Source organism: Nomascus leucogenys, chromosome 16 (genome assembly GCF_006542625.1).
Source record: "Nomascus leucogenys isolate Asia chromosome 16, Asia_NLE_v1, whole genome shotgun sequence".
Taxonomy (NCBI): Eukaryota; Metazoa; Chordata; class Mammalia; order Primates; family Hylobatidae; genus Nomascus; species Nomascus leucogenys.
In genome coordinates, this window is record NC_044396.1 from 22,731,389 (window position 1) to 22,754,444 (window position 23,056).

Consider the following 23,056-nt stretch of genomic DNA (forward strand, 5'->3'; position numbering starts at 1 on the left):
AAAGGTAAGATTTGGCAACACTGTTATGGTAGGAATAGAGGATAATGTTGAGACTGGCAATTTGATGGATAGGATTTATATAATAGTGATGACAGAGATGGGGTACAGAGGAGTATATCTAGGTAGGAAAGTGAGGAGAAACAATTCCATTCTGAAAGACTGTGATTGAGTTATTCCCAAGATGGCTTCAATATTCCCCTTGACTTGACTAAACTACAGGTAGGTTTCTTCCTGACCATAAGCCCTGGAGCATCGTTTCCTTAGAGTGTTTGCTTTAGCAAACTTGCAATTGTAAATTCTTTTTCTGCCCATTTGAGAGGCACATTTTCTGTAACCCAGGAATATTTTTTCTTAAGATTCAGGAGCTATCTCATAGACATGTTATCATTGAATAAGACAGGGCTATTGTCTTCCAGTCTCCTTGGGAGGGTAGCAGCCTAACTTTAATAAGAGCTAATTAGCAAACACAGATGGCGGCCAAATATCCTCCTCCAACATCCTCTAATACTTTTCCATTAGCTTGCTCCAGCATTCAAGAATCTGCCTGCCTTTAGCTCATTCTAGCATTCAAAAAATTATCCTGCCTTTTATTTTTTCAGGGTTGAGTTCAATTTTATCTCCTACTGCCATAGTCTTGAACAAAGCCTTCCTTGCTGCTTTTAATAAGTGTCCATGGCAATCTTGCCTTTACAGTTAACTGAGGGATAGCTACAGGAAGCACTCCGGTAAGCAGTTGAAAGGTTTGATCTAGTTGCTAAAGACAACTCAATGTCTTTCCTCCCCCTTATATTTAACTTCTTTAAAATGTTTAATTTTTGTACTCAAATATTTCTACAAGCTTGCTATGAAAAACAGCAGCTTTTTGTTCACCATTTCCAGCTCCTTAAAGACTTTCCACTCACTTGGCTGAATCTTTTAAATACATGCACTCCTATCTCTAAATAATGTTTATATTGCTACTTGATCAGTTTTATGCACTATCTATCTGTTGACATTATCCCTAGGAAGCTGAGGATTCAGTTCTTGGTCCTACAATCCCCATTCACTTCCCATCTCTCTAGAGAATCCTATTGTAAATTGGATTTAATAAATTTTCAGTTTTTACATAATTTTTACTGTGAAAGTACTTTGTGCAGCTAAGCTGTTAGTACAGGATGAATGCTTTTTCTTTCCTGAAGAATATTTTATTTTCTCTAGAACTAAAAATTGCCTCAGGTTTTAAAAATTAGTTCTCTATGTGGTTCTCTTTATGTACTTACACAAACTTACCCCTCCTTCCCAACCAATCCTCTTTCCCACCCAGTAGCTATTTCATCAATTTTGATGTCTTAAAAAATCTATCCCAGAGCTTTTGAGCAGTTCTGATCTGGACTCATTTCTTTCCAGATCTCTTGCACAGCTCATCTCCTAGGATCTCTGTTACCTCTATCTTGAGAATTTCTTTTGTTTGTTGCTTTTAGAGTCCATGCTTTAGGAAAGCTCTGTTTTTCCTCCTTCTTGGTTTATCACTGTGTTTTGGTGAAGTACTCTTTTTAGTACTTTTCAGAGAAAGGGCATATTAAAACAGTTAATTGGAAGGCCATTAGGCTGAGATGGTTCCCGTGCCTTGGGTTCCCACATAGGTAAACTGAAACCCAACTCAGAATGAATGGAGATGACCTACGAAAACTGAAACTAAAGCTTATTCAGATATTCATTGTGTAATTCTCATATCCTTCCCCTATTTTCCATTTCTGTTTTTTTTTTCCATATTTTCTGGGAGAGTTTCTCCAATTTTGTCTTCCAATCATTGTATTGAGTTATTTATTTGTGCTATCATATGTTAATTTCTAAAAGCTCTTTTATCAGTGCTTTGAATACTCAGTTTTATAATTTTATGTTTTTATTACAGTATCTTCTCATTTCTCTGAGGGTATTAGTCAGTGGTTTTTTTTTTCTTTTTGAAGTTTTATTCTTCCTGTATATGTTTGTTTCCTCTGACTTATTTTTTTTTGGCACTTGCTTATTAAATATGTTCTTTGATCTGGTGATTCTTGTTTGTTCACATTAACAGTAGGGCATTAAAATATTGACTGGCAACTTTGTAAGTATAGAGAGATACTGTCTCTGTAGGTGGTCTGGCTGAGTGCTTCCTTAGCTGACCCTCTATCAGCATCTTTAAGTCTTTCCTCTTGGGCTGCTCATGCTCTCAACTGAAGACTCTTCTAGTGTCCTGACAGTGCTCTGGTAGCTGAGTCAGGGAGAAGGTGGGCATTTCTACAGTAATTACGGAAACTTTCCCCCTCTCTGCTTTTAAGTGCTCTCAAGTTTCCTTATCATCTACCAGCCCTGAGACTCACTGTTTTACCTTCACTAGAGGAAACTTCTCCAGCCTTCTTTCAAAGTGCAGTAGGGATAGCTGGAACATAGGAATCTGTTTCCTAAACAGACTTTCAACCATTTATTTTCCAGGGGAATATGATGCCTTGAATTCTGAGCTTTTTGGGAGTTTGTGATTAAAATTGGACTTGGATTTCTAGGATGTGCTAAATTAGGTATACCTCCTGTCCAGCTGGTAAACCGTTTCCTTGTTTTTAATGCAGCTTCAAGAGAGAACACTGCTCAATTCATGTGTTTAATTCATCATCTTTAACCAGAAGCATCACCAATTCAATCTGAAGTATCAATGAGAGCAGTAAGGTATTCAGAACAGAATAGTAGTCATGTTATAGGCTACAGCAGTCAGATCGTATCTGGAGCAACACTTTCCATTCTGAGCAACGTAATCTGTGTTGACAAACAACATAATGACTAGAGAAGAGAGATGGCAATAGTTTAAGGTGCAAAACCAAGTTAAATGAGAAGCAACTAAAGGAACTGTTGATATTTCCCTAGACCAAAAAGGCCTCTAAGATGCTGTGATCAAAATTTGGATGCAGTTAAGATGAATACCCATAGCTCAATGATATCAACTCTCTGTTCAAAGGTTTTGGAGGGGTGAGAATACTATAGCTCCCTTTAAATATATATATGTGTGTGTGTGTGTGTGTGTGTGTGTGTGTGTGTGTGTGTATATATATATATATATATATATTTATTTATTTATTTATTTGTTTTGAGATGGAATTTCACTGTTGCCCAGGTTGAAGTGCAGTGGCGTGATCTCGGTTTACTGCAACTTCCACCTCCTGGGTTCAAGCAATTCTCCTGCCTCAGACTCCTGAGTAGCTGGGATTACAGGCATGTGCCACCACATCCAGCTAATTTTTGTATTTTTCGTAGAGACAGGGTTTCACCATGTTGGCCAGGCTGGTCTCGAACTCCTGACCTCAAGTGATCAACTTGCCTCAGCCTCCCAAAGTGCTAGGATTACAGGCGTGAGCCACTGCGGCCAGCCACTCCCTTTAAATACTTAATTGACTGTTGTATCACAAAGAATTAGACATTAAGTTTCTTTTCAGAGAACATAAAAGTGATAACTGAACCAAGTGAAAGCAAAATACATTTTGGCTCAGTGTAAGGAAAACCTACAATAGGAGTCTCAGACATAAATGTGAACAGGGACCAAGTAGATAATATAAATACATGAACTGGCTGGATAAAGATATTAGCAAACTGAAAAGTGCATGCCATGTGTAGAGTGATTGAGTAGCAGTATTGAAAAGTTCAATATTTTCAAAAGAACTCATATTTTGAGATTTGTTTACAATACTCCAATTTTTGGACATTAATTTATTTTTGAAAATTTCATTTCTTATACCAAACATATGGGTAGGATGAATTTATCTTGTGGGACTCCTGCTTGTAACCTCTCTAAGACATAAGTCTAACATCCCACTGTTATCACTGAAATTGTCCCAGTCAGACTTGGCTGCTCATGTATCAGGAATAACAGTGAGAATAAAATTGAACTAAATAATGTCTAATTGCCTTTTCACTTCAGAAAGTCTGCACTTGAAATGTAATTTTTAAAAAAAATGGAGTTACCCATGGAGTAACTGTGCCATTGCATGATATCCAGTCTTTACTTTTCCTTCTTGTGCTTTTCACTGTTTTTGGTCACTTAACATCTTTGCGTAAAGCATGTAATTTGTGCTATGCATATGTGGCAACTTATATGCGGCTCTTTTAAAAGAATCATCTAAGAATGAGGCAAAATTGCTGGCCAAACTGATTTTAAGTGTTACTTGTGGTTTTCTATAGTCGCTATATCCCCAAAGAAGTTGTGTGATATAATGGAAAAAATAATATATGCATGGTGGATTCACAGTAATCATAGTTTTAGAAGCCAGCATATACATTTGAGGCCATAACCCATTCCTCTAGTTTACCTTTGAAAGTCTTGAGACCTAACAGAGTTAAATGACTTGCTAAGTTGTGCCCAGTACATAATACCTGGTGTTGGGTAGAGTTAGGGAAGAAAAGACATGATCTTGTTCTGAGGAACTTAACCATCTCAAATGACAGGACACCACACACACATCTATTTGAGCAATTTAAGGTATAGAAAATCCAAAGTAATGTACTGAGAGCTTAGGGGTTCACTTCCAAAAAAAAAGACACTATGGACCTTGACCTCAGGCACAGCTCATGTTGTGTGTCCTTCCCCACACTTTCCGATTCTCCATCTCCTTCCTGCCATTACTTCTGTGCTGGAAAATTTCACTATCAAATAACTAATAGTAAATTAGGAGTGAGAAATTTATGAAAGAGTAATAATGAAGAGTAAATGCTAGGTACCAAGTAATTAGCTTTCAACTAATTAAGCATTATAGTGACTGTCCCCTTGAATAAGGAGCCATTGAGCATTTTAAAATGAGTTTTAGTGCATTTCACCCCACTCTCCATAAGGCAGTGTTAATTCTTTCCAAGCAACCCTGATTTCTTTTCATGAAGAAAATATAGTAAAATATATAAAACATGTATCTTTTATTTCTATAAATACAGACACTATCCAGGAAACAATTACTAAAAGAATGGAGTTACAAATTAAATTAATTCATTTTCTTCATAAAAAGTTAAAGACATAAATATCAAAGGACTAAGTCTTATTATTTTAAAAGCAACTGTCTCACGACTGGAAAAGTTTAAACATGTTCAAAAGTAAGTGACATCTCATGAAAAAAAGATGCAAGCTTTGAATTTTAGTGTTACATTTCTAAATGATCTTCCAAAAAGATATGTGGAAGGTATTAGTCATTGCAGCGAACTGAAAGGTATATTATGATGGAATAAGGATCACATTTTTCTCTTTGAGGTGATTTATATTTAAATGAGTTCTCCATAATCCTTTAAACTGAAGTGCAAATTGGTTATCAAAGTCCTTTGCTGTAAGGGTTGTTTTACATAATAATGAATTTTACAGAGTTCCTTAAAGGGAAATATTGATTTAGGCAACATGACAGAATATTTCAGGTACAGTAACACTTCAGTGCCATAGACAGCATGTAAAAACTTTCTAAAATCTATCTTTTTTTATTAAAAAGTATAGGCAAGTATGCCTTTCTGAATTGGAAATACATTTGTAGCAGAAATCTTTAAGAAAGATTCATTTAATCTATCATTCCTCATCTACCTTAACAAGTGTTAGTGTGAGCCGACCATGTGCTAGGTACATGGCTTGTGTTTTTTAAAAATGGGCCGTATGAAAGTAGGAGGAAATGTCCATTTGCCTGTACATGGGTGTGTTGCTACTAGTCCTTGATAACTCCAATTATTATATTTTTAACTCTGTGCTATGTAGTTCACATATGCTACTTTGTTCATTACTCACCATGTGAGGCAGCCATCAGTATCATTTTATAAATGAGAAAACTGTGTATGTGGTATATAATGATTTGAACCAGAGTTTATTTCTCTCATCCATTATGCTACACTACCACCTCAAATCTGCTTCTTTTCATTCTTGAGTCCTATATGGCTCACCGCCAAGGGTACGCTCCAACCCTCACCCCAGTGATATGAGTCAACAAACTGACAGGCTCCTGTGTGTGGTAGCTCAGGGGCCCTAGGTCCCCATGAGTTCTCATCATTTAGGTGTCACCCAGATAGCCTTACTTTAGTGAAATCCTGGGACAAAGCTCTGAGGAGAACCTGAGATTGGGGCTGTAAATGGGAAAGGGCACTAAATTCAGTTACAAGCCCTGAGTTTGAGACCAAGGTCTATCACTAACTAGATAGACAGGTCTAGGAAAATCGATTTACTTTCCTGAGCCTTTGTTTTCTCATCTGCAAAATGAAGAGGTTGGATTTATCAAGGGCTTTCACACTTTATTATTTATTTATTTAATAAGAAGTGGAACTCTTCCAGCAAATTAAGTCTTATGTTGAATGCCAGTATCTAGAACAGATACAGGGAAGTTACACTGGTCAGAGCAAGGGCTGGGATTCGAAGAGGCATACGTCTTGTCTACCTACTGGATCTCTTCCTAATCCCTATCTTAACTCCAAGGAGGCTTCTGAGGCATCTAAAGCCTTGTAGAACACACTTTTCAAACTGTGGCCTACTTCTAAGTTTATACCAGTTCTCATATACTTGTGACTCAAAAAATATCTGTAGCCATATGAAAAGAGCATTAGACTGGTACTAGAAAGGAGCTGGGTCAGGGCTGATAATTCAAAAGACAGAGGCTATTAAATTGTAAAAAAATATAATCAAATAACTTGGCCTGTGGTTAGCCAGGTGTATGCTCTTAGTCTTGATGTTCCTGAACTTGGGTACTGAAGTCTTTCAGGGTGGCAGCAAAGGCAGGAGTTGGGCATTATAATAATTGTTGAAACCTGTCAAATTTTGCTGCAGTTAATTTAATTATATATGAATATTATGTTAGCCTGATAGCATTATTCTGTTAATTGATTTTATTTTCTGAAAGGTTACTTGATATTGAGATAAACTTTCAACTGTGACTCAACTACTACTGATTATTCCATCAAAACACTTTTCCTTGCCTTTTATTTTTAGCATGAATCTTAGAAAAATTAGTTCATGTTCTCTAAAAGAAAAAAAAATCACATTTTATTATTGCAACTCTTGGCTTAAAGACATTGTTGGCATATCTGTATTAAATGCTGTTAAACTCAGCCAGTGTCTTCCTGGCCCTGTACTGCTTCTGTGATTGACAACGTTTCACTGGTTCAATTCTGACCTGTCTGTGATCACAGATCACTTACCTGCCTCCGCCTTTTGCTGTTTCTCAATCTTCTCCAGGCGCCCTAGCAAGGAGTCAATTTTAGTTTTGATCTGGGTTAATTCTTTCTTGATGGTCTGTAACTCATCCGATTTCACTGGAAAGGAGAAAGAAGGAAGAAAACAACAGAGCATCAAATGCACCATAACTCACCTGGGACTGAACTCACAGGGACCTCGTATTTTCTCAAGTCTGTGTCAAATCACATAGGACATTTTTCAGTTTTATCAACTTCACATTACTTCTAGTGATCCTGGAATACTGGATGATTTTGCCAATTACAAATACGGATTCTCAGTGACATGAGCATTTAATCTGAAATCTTTTGACTGAGGGTTATGGAAATGGATAATGGAATTAAGAAATATTTTTTAAAATAACCAAATGATGCTAAATTAAATTTTAGGAAATAGAGTAAATCTTCAATGTGAGAGGGATTCAGATGAAGCAATAATTAAATCATGACAGATACTACTTTGAGGAACTATGTTGCAATATATATTTCAGCAGTCAATGATATTTTAATCCAGCTCCTTGGAGATTGATAGAAACCAGGATATACAATTTATCCTTTAAAGAAAATGTCTTAGATGCGAGAAAACTCTTTCCAGCTCACTCAAAGTTGCTATGAAGCTTCAGTTTTTCTAAATAAAACTAAGGCAGTGAGTTGTACATGCCTCCCTCTAAGCCCTGGGCTTGATGGAAAGGAAAATCACAGAAGTTCTCACTGATAATTTCAATAGTAGTAGTTCCCATTCTAGATTTTTAGAGTTTGGTACAGTTTCAAAGAAAACAAGTGGGGACTAACGTAAGACTGGCAACTTTTAATTTTGCCAAGTATGGAAGTGAAAAACAACAATAAATAGCCTACTATTGACTACAGTAATTATTTTATAAGGGAAAAAGGCTTAAGGAAAGAACAATCTCATATTTCAAAGACAGTTCTTTAAATGAAATATGTTTATATTTGTAAAAAATTTACTGCACTGTCCTTATTTTTCTGAAAACCATTTCAATATTATCAACTTCTCATTACTTCTAGTGATCCTGGAATACTGGATGATTTTGCCAGTTACAAATAGGGATTCTCAGTGACACGAGCATTTAATCCTAAATCTTTTGACTGAAGGGTATGCAAATGGATAATGGAATTTAGAAATATTTTGAATCCACAACAATCAGAGATGAAAGATTTTAAAGCTATTACTATGGAACAGCTATACCTGTCTCCAAGCTTTTATTAGGTGGACTGGCAGTATTCACACCTCATTCAAGAGCCAAGTTTCAAGATCTTGCACACTTACTTGATTCCAGTCTATTTATCTTCTGTCTCTTTTCCTTCTGGTTTCTAATAATCTCAGACTAGATATTCCCCAGAAATTTCTGAGGAAATTAGAGTGTTTAGCTTGATTCTTTAGTCTTCAGACTTTTTTGAAAAAATAAAAACAAAATGCAATTTATGTTTGCTTAAAATAGAATTATTTGTCGATTAAGATAAATGATATATATGATATATTATGGATCATAAACACTAAGTCTCAAGGGAAGAACAGATTTTTATATAAAAATGAGAAAACTTTTCCCATTGTCAAATCAGATTTTTTTAAAAGCAGACTTATTTACAATGCAAAGTAGTTTGCAAAATAAAAACTGCAAGAAGCATGGGCCCTCTGGAGTATCTCTCTGAGGAACGACTAAACTGAAAGTAGAACAGTGTATAATAGAGAATCACTTCTCATGTCAATTACTTCAAAGACATCAAAGTACCATCGTGGAATTGCAGCTAAATTTGAAAAACATCATCTGTCACAATTGCAAATTGATTTTGCTTTGAAGAGTGGTACTCATTCCTTTGATGAAAGCATATGTAGTTTTACTTAAACGTATCAAATTTAATAGAAAATATTTTATCTTATAACATTAGATTTCAATGCAGGAGAAATAAATAGGACTATGGCTGAAAACTAACAGAATATATTTCTTAGCAACTAGAGCTACTCCTTAGCCCAGGAATGCAGTTGACTAATTTTAATGTATGCATTGCCTTAAAAAACATAAGCCAATAAATCACTACTACTCCACTTTATTGAAACTACATTAGAAAACAATATAGACTCATCTGGCTGGAACTTAGAAGTCTCCAGGGGGCCAAGGTTTCGTTTAAGTCTAGACTCATGTCTAGCACTGAAAGAACATCTTTCAGATCTCAGCTGGATTATTATGGAATTTGGGTCTAATGAGTTAATGTTAATCAAGAAACAATGTTCAAATGTAACACGGAAGTCTGGAGAGATCCTGTCAGTTCTTTCCTGGACCCTAACAGGAAATGTTAAAGTAAGCCTCTAACCCTATACAGGCTGCTCAGTTCCCTCTTAGAATGGGGGGCAGCAAAGGCTCATCTAGGTCCTGCAAAGCAGGCTCTGCAAATACTCTTGGCTGACTCTTGAGCAATTGTAGAAGTTGTTTCCTCATCACACTTCAATATCTCAGTGCTGTCCCTGGGAGAAGGCTTGCCCCTTACCTTGTCCAATTGGCCTTAGTCCACTTTCGCTTTTCTTCTTGCAGAGTCACTATCTATATATGGAGTATGGTTTTGTGCTATTACATGTGGTTTCTAGACGGAATGCCTGGGATGAACCTCCTCTATCTCTCATGTACTGCTCTAACTCTCTTCTGCTTTTGTTTTCTACTTTTTCCCCTCCTGTTAACAACTTCTCTCCTGCACAGTGAATTATATTAAATCCTTATTTTTGCTTACTATTCTCTAGTAGTTGAGCATATATACATACATTACAGATATTTTAGAAGACATTGGTAATACTATTTTCACAGGAAAAATCTCTTTTGCTCTTTTTCTCTAGATAAATTTTACCACAAAAAAAATCTTGTCAAAAATTATACACAAACATGGTAAAACCCCGTCTCTACTAGAAATACGAAAATTAGCTGGGCATGTTGGCATGCACCTGTAATCCCAGCTACTTGGGAGGCTGAGGCAGAGAATTGCTTGAACCCAGGAGACAGAGGTTGCAGTGAGCCGAGATCGCACCACTGCACACCAGCCTGGGTGACAGAGTGAGACTCTGTCTCAAAAGAAAAAAAAATTATACACAAAAGCAAACATACTGTCATAATAAAAATCTCTGGTTGGTTTGTCGAGGACAACTTACTCTTCTATGAGTGATTATAGGGCTTGAATTTAGAATTACCAAACAAAATCAGCAAAGTGATAAATTAAAAAAATTACAAAGTTCCTAGGACAAATTACTTTAGCTGATTTTTAGGCAGGAAGCACGCTAGAGAAATAGAACTCAGGTTGCATCACTATCACTGTAGTATCTTTGTTTTAAAAAATAAGTCACATTAAGTCATTTCAGATCTGCTCTCTCTATAGAGTTCATTGATTTGGTGATAAATGTTATTACATTCTGATACAGTTGACAAAATGATTGTGCCTTCTGCTGTGACATGAGATATAATCCAAAAGGAATATTAGGCACACAGGATGATACCATCTGTCTATATAAAAATCTGTGCATTTCTGACTTACATGGTAAAAAAATGTTTCAATTTATTTTAATCATCTTTGGGTTAAGTCTATTCAGGGTAAATAAAGAAGCTTCAGCTAGCTGTCTAGATCCATGGTTCTTAACATGGTAATTTTGCTCTGCAGGAGAGATTCTGCTGTGTCTGGAGACATTTTTGCTTGTTATGACTTGGAGGGGGTGGTGCTACTGGCTTCTAGTGAGGATTTAGTCTGCTCAGTATCCTACAATGCACAAGATAGCCCACACCACATCACAGAATTATCTGATCCCAAATCCCCATCATGCCAAACTATTGAAACCCTGCTCTAGATAATTATTTACCAATACCATGCTTCCTATCAACTATTTCGAAAACTGAAAAATGTTTGTAATCATGTGGACTTTGACAATAAATCACATTAATTTGTTATTTATTTTCCCCAGCCATTAATACATTATTTGAATGTCCAAAACAAAGAAATAAATATAATTTGCATATCACTTAATTTATAAATCAGTTTTAAATACGGTATTTCAACAGTAAAGAATCTGAGAATCTGATGATGTACATGATTTTCCCAAAGTCATGTGATATGCACAGGTAAGAGTTTAGGCTCAAAACTAGATGTTCTTACTTTCAATTCTACACTTTTTATTGTGCCATGCAGCTTCAGTTGATGTGAAAAATACGATCAAGGAATCACTGTGTTTAATTCAATAATATTCAGAAAAAGAAAAGGAAGGTTTCTGGAAATCTTTATCATGATCACTTCAACACCTCCACTCTGCTTCCATCTGTCCCTGTCTTTGTATATATATAAATATCCTATAATAAGAAAATGAACAACTGGCCTGAAGTTATAGGACAGGTGATACCCTTGTAACATAATACATAATACAAATTTTTAAGCTAATTTAATATGAAGAGGCTAATTTGCTAGTGTTGGAAATAGTTTTCAAAGGCCAAACTTTAAAGTATTTTGCTAAAATAAATTGCAGCAACTGGTTATCACCCACCCCATAGATGAAATTTCCTAGAACAGGGAATTACATATATATGCATATGTATGTATTCATAATACGTATGCCTACATACATCTATATCCATTCTTTCTATATTTTTAGAAAGAAAATGAAATGGAGAATGAGTGGATTTTATTCAATAAGTATTCATTAAATGCCTACTATCTGCATCTGTTCATCTTGCATTTCATTAGAAGCTGCAAGTGTATCATTTAATTTATTCCCAATATGCAAATCAGAATTGTTAAACTTACTTTTGGATTTGAAGAGTGAATATTAGAGAAGTTAGGTAATGTGTTTAAGATTGCTCAGCAGGTTGGGCATAGTGGCTCAGCCTATAATCCCAGTGCTTTAGGAGGCTAAGGCAGGAGAGTTGCTTGAACCAGGAGTTTACGATCAGCCTGGGCAACATGCTGAGATCCCTATCTCCACAAAAAATAAAGAAATTAGCCAGCCATGGGGGTATGCGCTTGTATTCCTAGCTCTTCAGGAGTCTGAGGTGGGAGGATAGCTTGAGTGCAGGAGTTTGAGGTTACAGTGAGCTATTCGATCGTGCCACTGCATTCCAGCCTGGGTGACAGAGTGATACTCTATTTCTAAAAAAATTTTAAAAATATTCTTTGAAAAGATTGCTTTAGCCAATAGGCAACAATTCAAGTTTAGAGTGGGCTGCCTGACTCCAAAGCCATGGGTATTTAGGTCCTACCCTCCTACCCCCCACTGCCCATCATGGTGAACTGCCTCCTTGGTCTCATGGACTCTATAACTAGTGACAGACAAGAAACATGTAAGTAATTTATTATTATACATATAAAATACAAAAAAATGAGAAATAGTAAAAATCTTCTGTCACTTGATATTGAAATTATCTCCCATTTAAAAATTTTCTGGTCCCCCCTGCCCCCAACCAGATATAAGTGCCTGAAAATGAAAGATAATGTCTATTTTGTCTATGGAATAGTTCCTCAGGGCTCATGTCTATTTCATCAATGGAAAATTAGTACCTGTCTGTGTTAGGTGCTGATTAATTGAACTTGTATCAGCTATGTGGGCAAAGAGAAAAGATAAATTAGTTTTGATGATAACTGATTGTGAAAATAGTCATAAAAGAATGAGTTTTTGAGTTATGACTGAAAAGATAGTTTAGATTTCAGCAAGCAAAAGCAGCCTTCTAAGTAGCAGATCTCAAATCACATAGCTTGAAAATATACATCATACCGATTTCTTTCAGACCCTGGAGTGTAGGCCAAAATTTGTCCCCTTGTTTCACCGACTGATGCAACATATTCTGTAACTAATTTTCTCTGAGCTGTAGCATTTCTAAAGATGTGGTTCAAAGTCAACTATAAAATGTATGACAAAAAGTAAAATGCAAAAAGCAAAAATAATAGTGATGTCACATTTCACAAATGTTTAAGAGTATAATCTGTAAAAAGCATAATTAACTTGAATGAATTTGTAATTGAAAATAGAAAGATTAGATGTGCATACAAATAACTATGACATGAAGCAGAAAGGTGTAAGTCCCATAAAAAAAAAATGAACAACTGGATTGAAGTTAGAGGACAGGTGATGCCCTTGTAACATAGAGGGGTCTAAACTTGTCCTTATAACAAGAAGAAATTTATTAGACAAGACACACAAAGAGAGAAAACAGTGTGAAGACATGGGGAGAAGATGGTCATCTACCAGTCAAGGAGAGAGGACTGACACAGATCCTTACTTCACAGCCATCAGAAGGAACCAAGCCTTCTGACACTTTGATCTCCAACTTTCAGCCTCCATCATTGTGATAAAATAAATTTCTGTTGTTTAAGCCACCCGAACTGTGGTACTTTGTTATGGCAGCCCTCGCCAACTAATGCCACCCATCATATAGATGTCCTAAAATATCATTTTGAGCAGGCAGCACTTTGCTGAGAATTTTTTATCTTGGCCCAGCCTGAAATCCAAACCCTTTAATATGCTACACAGTTTTTCATTATCCTTTTACCCAATTTTATATCTTGTTTAATAATAATGTCCTCAGTTTATTAACTGACATTCCTAGTAGTAAATCTTTACTTCAGATAATAATAGTTATTATTTTTACTGTCACAGTATTATCTATTGAGGCTTTTATATTAGCTGACAGTGTTCTAAGAGCTCTGCATGTGCTAGCTCATTCAATGCACAACTCTACAGAGAAGGCAGTAAGATTATCATTCCCATTTTATAGATGAGGAAACTAAGGCATAGCAAGCAAGTACCTTGCTGCAAAACACACATAATAAATGGCTGAGGCACTATTGGATTCTAGGTTCAGCAATTTCATATTTCATGCTCTTAACTGCCATAATAATAATAGTAGTAGCAATAATTAACCTCATTGAACATTACTATGTGCCTAAGCATTTTATATGCATACGTAATTTAATTCTTACAATAACTATTGGATACACAGTATATTATTTTCAAATTCCAGGTAGAAATTAGAGGTATATAGGGGTTAAAGAATTTCCCCAAGACCACCGTCGTAGTATACTATGGAACAGACTCCACTCCAAGCAATCTGACGGGAAAGCCTCTGTTCTTCTCCACCCAGATCCTGTCTCCCAGAAAGCAAGTATCTCTCATTCTATCTTTCCAAATCCACCGGCTCTTCTAAACTCAATTCAAAATCCCCTGTTAAGCCTTCTCTAACCTTTACGGCCAATAGTACGTTCTCTCTTTAAAAATCTCTAAAGCAGAATATACTTTCCCTAGGATAATGGATGGATGGGAATGTTTAATGATATGTTGCTGAGTATTAATATTATTTCTCTGGTTGATGCTTTATCTCTGTATTTCAATCACATACTTTTGAGGGGAGGAACCCAACATAAGAAATCCTTCTTAGCATTGGGGATAAATTCTCCATTTTAACTTTAATTGAACTGTCTTTAATTTCCTGTTAGATGCTTCAGGGCATTTATATTAGTTTGTCACCTATTCTGTCACTGAAAGTGCATTGACAGGTCCCCAAAGGCATTCAAACTTACTAGAGTCTTTCTTGTTAGACATTAGAATTTAAATTAATTCTTTAAAGAAATTGATTTGATCGAATTTTTTTCCAGAGGGCATCAATTTTTCCACTAAGAAACTACAGCTAAAGCTCACTGATATTCGTGTTTTCTCTTTTGTAAAATGCTAATCTGCAATATCACATTTTCTTTATTTTATGACTCTATGATGTCAGGACAGGACAAGTTGATTATAGTTTTAGTTCAATTTGATCTGAAAAGGGACAGAAATACCTAGTGGCAATCTATTTAAAGCAATTCATTTTGAATGCTTATCAGTATTCATTTTTGGTAAATTATCACATTAATATATTTTTCTTTACATAGTTTTCTCCTTAGCAGAATTCAGTCATATTACAAATTCTGAAATAAGAAATGACAAATTATCCAAGCTATAACATTAATTTCCTCTTCTGAACTTACCAAACCATTAAATGCTAGAAACGGCTATTAATTAAAGAGTAAGATATAAACCTTAGTAAATCTTTATTCAAATTATATCAATATTAACATAGTATATTTTAAACTTCACTGATACTTTTCATTTGTGATTTGAGTTAGAAATTTTTGTTATTTCCAGAAACCAACCTAATTATAAAAAGTACTATAAATTAATGAATATTTATACATGCACATATATGTTTTATTTACATATATGTATACATAATGTAATCTGCCAATATGCTCCTAAAAAGAATATTAAATCATGATTCTAGTTATGCTTGCCAGTGAATTATAAATTTTTATTAATGTTTCACTAAAGTAACAGTAATCAACAGTTAGCTTTTGTGACTTGAGCTCTAAATTTATAGAACTATATGAAATGAATAGAATAGATCAGTCTGTTGTCTTTCTATAATAACAGGGGGCTGGCATCATGCTCAAGTACATCATGGCCGGCTGCCCCTTGTTTCTGGGTAATCTCTGGGATGTGACTGACCATGACATTGACTACTACACAGAAGCTCTGCTGCAGGGCTGGCTTGGAGCAGGCCCAGGGGCCCCTCTTTTCTACTATGTAAACCAGGCCCGCCAAGCTCCCTGACTCAAGTATCTTACTGGGGTTGCACCTATAGCCTATGGCTTGCCTGTCTCTCTGCAGTAATCCCTTGGAGCTATCTTATTGATGCTGGAAGCCACATGACTATTCTACCTCCAAGCTTAGATTTAATCCTTAGGATAAATCTTTTAAAGTGATTTTCCCCAGTGTTTTATATGAAACATTTCCTTTTGATTTAACCTCAATATAATAAAGATACATCACTTTAAAAAAGTAAGTAAAATTAACACAATTATAATATGCTGAATAGATTTTAAATGATCATTTGTCTTGATTGTCCTTACAAAATCTTTTTATCCCATAATTTATCTTTCTACCTATTGCTTATCTATATCTTTCCAGCATAACAGAGATACTCTAGGACGCACAGTTCCAAAGAACGATTGCTGCTAAAAAAATAAAGCACATCACATTTCTTTCAAAGCATCTCTAGTTTGTATTTAGTAGTCCGATTTTCAGATTTAGCCTTTTTTCAAGACTGTTGCATCTTACAAACACACACACACACACACACACACACACACAAAACACATAGAAAAGATGAAATTAAACCTCATGTGTGATTTACCATTGGACTTAAGGATAGATTCTTATGTTACATGTTGTAATGGTTACAAACTATAAAGTCTCTTCACATTATTTCTCCAAGTAGCTGACTTTGGCAATTTATCTTTCTATAAAAATTCCTTCATTGTTTATTTTTTCCAACGTAAGAAACAAGTCATTGAAATTTTCAACACTTGGAGACTTTTAAGAGATAGAAACTTGTGTATACTCCACACTGTGGTGACCTAACCTCCAACGAGTTGCTGCAGAAACTCCTTTTCTTTTGTTACTAAGACTCAAAACAGAATTCATATTTATCTGTCTACAGAATAGATACATGAATACATGATTACATAGAAATCCATAAATCTATTTAGTGTGCTATTGAAGTTATCTTAGTTAGGTCCACAAAGTTTGTTGAGTACAACAAACTTTAGCCTTTTCAGAAGCATCAGTACCTTCCTGCATTTTGAACTGCATTTTGTAAAAACAAAGTATTTCAATAGTGATTCTTTCTCAGTATAGTGCTGAAATAAAAGGCAGTGTTCTACAGCAGATAGCACGTAGGCAAAAGAACTAAGAGACTCTACTATGTCTATTAGCTATATGACTTTCTGTATTTACTCATCAATAAAACTGCGATAATAGCATTTGCCTTACTTGTCTTAAATGGTTGGGATGCAGAGTAAATCCAAGACTCTACAGCGGCTTACCAAGCTGCACTGGAACTTGCCCTGCGTCTAACTCTCTGACCTGATCCCCAGCCAGACTTTCTCTCTCTGGCTCGGCTCTGTTGCAGCCACACTGGCTTCCTTATTGTTCCTTGACTATTCAACTTAAGGTCTCTGCACTGACCATTTTCTGTCCACAGAATGCTCTGTCTCTGACAGCTTCAAGATCACTTTCTCTTTTCCTCACATCCTTTAGGTTTCCACTCAAATGTCACCTCGATCAATGAAATATAGTGTTCCCAACTTTCTCTATGTGTTTATTCTTTTACCTATTGATCAGCTTATTATCTGTTTGTTTTCTGATAAAAGGCAATCTCAAGGAATATGGGAAATTTTGTTATCCTTTCTTTAGGAATAATATTGTAAGAACAAATAAAATTTTTTTCTGTATGACTCCACATAAAAATTTAGCGATGTGTTTAGTTGGAAAGTTTGTATCACTGCTTTTTACTAATTAATGTGAAACTATGCAAATATTATTTTACTTTTTATGACATTAAATATATCTTCAGATACATATATCTTACCATAATTTATCACTGTATGGTAAATTATGCTTTTAACATCTCTATAGTTTGCCTCTCTTAATTGCTCAAATATTCAAACCATGAACTAATTTTGTATGTTTCTCTGAAAAGACAGTTTATACACTCCCTTTGGAAGTAAAATTATTTCTTCATTAAAAGCAACATATTATATTTCAGTACTTTAATATATCACAAGCTAAGCCAAGAGCACAGTGTTATTTGCTCTGATAAAATACATTTCAAATTGGTCCTGGGTTTTTGTTAGATATGTTTGTGTTTGTCTCCCCTACTGCAACACAGTGTGGTGGAAAGCAGAGACCATTTTTTATCCATCTTATGATTTTCTAATACTTTATACATAGCAGGCCCTTCATAACTATCTGGTTAATTTATTGAATATAGGCATTCGTGCAATGATAGTTAATCACCCCTTCTTTAAAGAGAAATAAAATGAAGGACATTACTTACATTTTGAGCCTGTTGACCCACTGGCAGTAGATCTCGATCCACCTTTCATGGAAAAGACTCCTTTCCCCCTGCGAGTCGTTGTGACTGCCACTCTGGGACGCTTCAGTGGAATTACTGCACGGGGAGGTGGAGGCACACGCCCGTGGTAATCAAATAACCTTTACAAAATGCAAATGGGACTGAGAGTTGGTTTGATGCCCGAGAGTTCTGTCAAATATGTGAAATGATTAACAGAATGGCCTGGTAGAAAATTTCAATAAATGTTTTCTTTCTGCTGCTGTTCTCTAATATTCAGATGCAGGTATTTATTGGCAGATTTAATTTTCACTAAGAAAATAGGATGCTAATATAGTCTATGCTTTCTGGACTTCAGAGTGTGACCTCCAAAAGGAACTCATTTGTAAGGTATGAAAGGACTAGGAGCTTTGCTCCAACAGTACCATGCAATTTGTTGAAAATATGCTGACTTTCATTCCTACATACATTTCTTTGCTTGGTAAAACAGATTTACACTGCTTATGAACAGAAATATTCCTCTTACGCATCAAACACTTATTAGCACATTAGTTTAAAAGAGGAAAAGATCTTGCAGAACAGGAACAAAGAAATAAAATTACTGTTCGAACAGTAAACAGCCCAGCAAGATAAAAAGTAAAACCAGCTTAAAGAAAACAGCTATGAGAGACAAATCAATATGGTGCTTCAGCTCACTTTAAGAATCTTTTCAGTAACAAAGGCTCCTCTGATTGCAGACAAAAGGAGATAGTTTGAATGACATGAAGCTAGCATGAGGATAAAACTGTTGACTACTTATGGTGGGAAATATTTATCAAGATATATTTTAATTATTCTGACCATTTGCTAGATGTGCAAATTGAGACTAGAGATATTTTATAGTTAGATATTAAAAGCATATTTAACAAAAAATCAATAAAACTTAAAACCTTTGCTGAAAAGTGAAAAATGATATTCACCACAATCAATTTCCATTAAACAATGAAAGGAATCAAGGTATAAGGGTTAACTCATTTATAAAAATATATAATTCATAGATTCAGAAGCTTCATATTATTTATACTGCATCCACATAGACAACAAATTTTTATATGACAGCACATTTGGGCAACCTAAAAGGTCAATAAAAAATACTGGGATACATTTCCTCATTTTCATGACTATTTTCCAGTGAACTAGACATGTAATTACATTATTCACTATAAAGAAAATAGCATTATTGACTTAGAATTATGATTGTTACATATTTTATTGTGACAGAGTAAAATATTGGATTATATTCTCATAATTACTTTAAAACAGTCAATAAAAACAATCTAATATGAAAGTCAGAAATGAGAAACTAGAATGGGAAGAAAATAAAAACAAGTTCTATAATAGGTTAATTCATCAAATTACATCTTGTTTATACATACAGATGAAAATGTGATCATCTCTTTTTAAGAAATAATATATGAAATATAATAAAAGTTAAGATAGACTGGTTTCCAAATATTCATTTAGAGACATTTAAAACTATTATACTGTGGGGTGAGGGAAGCGCAAAAAGCACTATTAAACCAAATTTAAAGCAAAATTTCTTAGTACTAAGAATATCTACTGCATTAGAGACTTAGGGTATTCAAAAATGATTTAGAACATGCTGGGGAAAAACGAAGAGATATCTGGAAAGGAAAAGAAATGAAATGAGACAGAGTTCAAGAGAGGTGCCATCTTCTGTGAATAAGCAAAGTCCATTAGAGCTGAAGAACAGCTAGCAAAGAACAGGTCATGGATGTCAACACATAATAGTTTACTTCAAAGAGCACAGGCGGGATGAGGCTGAAAAGGGTTATGAATATCATCCATACCACTAGGGGCTTGAGAATCAAAAGGGTCAGCTAGACCTGCCCCTCATTTCAATCACAAAACAAGGTCTACATTAGTTATTTATAAGTTGAATTCACAGAGCACCTTAAGTCAGTGAACCAAAATACAAAGGCACTTTGCATGAGCTATAACACCCAAAACTATTGAGCGAAAAGAAAATATGGCAATTGACTGATCTCTTCTAGAGTAGAAGTTGCTGTTTGAAATGAAAGGCAAGCTCTTTTAGCAGGACCATTTCCCTACACACCAATGTGTAGTTTTACAGGTTCATTAAACAATCCAATCTGTAAATTGGGTTAAGAAAATCTCTAAAACACAGTCAAAATATATAATGATGTAAGAGTGCTATAGTAAAAATACAGGCCAAGTAAAGTTCACTATATTCACTGCTACTTTAATTGCAATGTAATTTGATACTATTTTTATAGGAAACAAAAATGTTCATCAATAGTTCTATTGCTTCCCCCAGCCAAGGATTAGCAAATCTCCAACGGTGGCATGGCCTGATCTTATGCTGAGAAAGAGCCATGCTTGCTCACTGTATTTATGATATGCTTTTAGTATGGGGCATACATTTTAGTAATATACTTAGTACATTACTAACAACTTTCCTTTGGTATAAATTCCTATGGTGAGTGGCCTGTTCTCTGAATATTTTAGTGAGCTACTTCAAAGGAAAATGACTATTTTTCTTTCTCTCTCTCTTGTTTTTTTGAGACAGTGTCACTCTGTCACCCAGGCTGGAGACCAGTGGTGTGACCTCACTGCAACCTCTGCCTCCTGGGCTCAAGCAATTATCCCACAGCCTCCCAAGTAGTTGGGACTACTGCATGCCACTGCGCCCGGCTAAATTTTTTTGTATTTTTTGTAGAGATAGCATTTTGCCATATTGCCCAGGCTGGTCTCGAACTCTTGGACTGAAGTGATCTGCCCAACTTGGGCTCCTAAAATAGTGGGATTATAGGCATGAGCCAGCAAGCCTGGCTGGATGACTTTCACCAAGGCAGCGGGTAACGTTTTACCAATTCCTTCTTCCACTTTGATGGGACGTTGGGCAGCATCAGGACTTAAATATTTTAATGTGATAGGTCATTCACAAAACAAAATTGGGAATGGGTGAGGCAGGAGAATAGGGTCTAGAGGCAGGGAACCTAAGGCTGTTTCATGATGACTTCCTAGAACTAAATAAAAAGGAAAACCCCACCTTTCCACGTCCAAGTAACAAAAGGACCAGAGGCTACTCCCTTTGCGCCCCTCCTCATCCCGCCACCTTTTTCTGCATGGCCGATGAAAAATTGAAAGTACCTCTGATTGGTCCCCTCCTGCAACCAATCGGACTGATTGTGGGCCACTACTTAATATACATAGGGTGTACTCCAAGCAACCAATGGGAAACCTGTAGAGAGTATTTAAACCCCAGAAAATTCTGTCACCAGGCTCTTGAGCCCTTATGCTCGATTGGCTCCCACCCTGTGGAGTGTACTTTCATTTTCCACAAACCTCTGCTTTTGTTACTTCATTCTTTCCTTCCTTTGTTTGTGCGTTTTGCCCAATTGTTTGTTCAAGAACCTGGACATCCTCCACCAGTAACATGGGCTAACACGAGGGCATAATTTTTAATTTTACAACTTTTAATGGAGCTGAAGGCTTTCTAAATTTTCATTGGGCACTCTTGAGTCAATTAGAAATAAAAGGAGGGAAGACTGGATGTTGTCCTAACGTACAAAAACATAACAAGACAAGGATAGAAAGCGGGGAAGGTTTTCTGGGATTGCAAGATGGGATATAGGGGTTCTTCAAACTACAGAGGGAAGTAGGTGAAAGGCAGCCCAAGAAAGACAGGTATTGGCCTTCTCGTCAGAATTCGGCCTACAGTAAATCAAAGAAATTTTGCCTTTATCAAATATTAGATTGGCAAATAGTATTGAGACTAAGGAACTAGTTCATTTAAGATTATAGACTGACAGCAGAAATGGCAATCCAGCAGAATTAAAAGGAATCTAAATCTCCAGGCTAGTTAAAAGCTTTAATTTTTTTCCTTCCTCTTGTTTTTCTTGTTCCTTACTGTTTGGAGTTATATTTCCACTCCTTTCCTTTCATAGCCCTTAATTTTCCCTAATATTTCTTGGTCAGGATAATTTTCTCCCAAATACTTACTCATCAAATAGATAATGGTTTATAATGAAGCCAAACATATAATAATAATTCTTTCCTCAAGGTCCATTTTACAGTGAAAACTCTAAAACATCTGCTGTCAAGTAATAAATTTAAAAAATTCAGTCCAATTTTAATAAAACCAATTCATGGAGACAATTTGAGAATTTAATTTATTTAATAAACGTTTCTATTTTCTATGTACCCTTTTCTTATTTTGCCTTTTAATGCTTTAAATAATATCTGACATATGTAACTTTATTAGCTAGCAAAAGCTAAAAACTGGTAATATTAATTTTAATAGTAGTTTATTTGATAAAATAGACAACTTTTCTCTAGGAAGAATAAGGACATTTGATTTCATCTACTGTTCTTAAACAATAATTGTTTTTGGACAAAGATAATTTAATTTAAAAACTAAGTGCCTTTTGGACAAAGGCATATTAACACAGAGAACATTATTTTAAGTGTCTTTTTTAAAAAAGAGCTTGTTATTATTAAGCTTTAGCAATAATCAAGTAACATTTTGGGAAAAAAAAGTACATAAAAAAACTACAACTCTAAGTCTCAGACCCCAGAACAACTACTATAATCCTTTAATCTTTTTTCTATAAGCATCCATATTTTTCACATAATTGAAAACATAATATATGTACAGTCATGTATTCTAGCTCATTCTCTTTGGTTTATATTAAAAACATTTCTCAGGCCTGTTAAATGGTCTTCGTAATGTTTATTTTAATGGCTGTGGGGCATTTTCTCAGGTAGATACACCACATTCTAATAAATCATTACCTGATGGCTAAACTTCTGACTTGATGCTTATATTTTACTGTCAACAAATGTGGTTTAAAACACAAGAAAAGAAACTGAAAATGTAATATGTGTGTTGTATTTTATTACTGACTATTAAATTTTCATTTTAGATT

The 23,056-nt window shown here is 35.3% G+C and overlaps 1 protein-coding gene across 9 annotated transcripts in view; it reads right to left on the reverse strand.

Annotated features, from left to right (window-relative positions):
• Nucleotides 1–23,056, reverse strand: part of RALYL (RALY RNA binding protein like) — a 731,347-nt gene that overhangs the window by 46,776 nt on the left and 661,515 nt on the right. For all 9 annotated transcript variants that reach the window (XM_012496042.2, XM_030795447.1, XM_030795448.1 and 6 more), the window contains 2 exons: nucleotides 18,090–18,247; nucleotides 7,150–7,263 (listed from right to left, as the gene is read on the reverse strand). In XM_012496042.2, coding sequence (XP_012351496.1) covers nucleotides 7,150–7,263; nucleotides 18,090–18,247 — 272 coding nt within the window. The remainder of the gene's footprint in view (nucleotides 1–7,149; nucleotides 7,264–18,089; nucleotides 18,248–23,056) is intronic.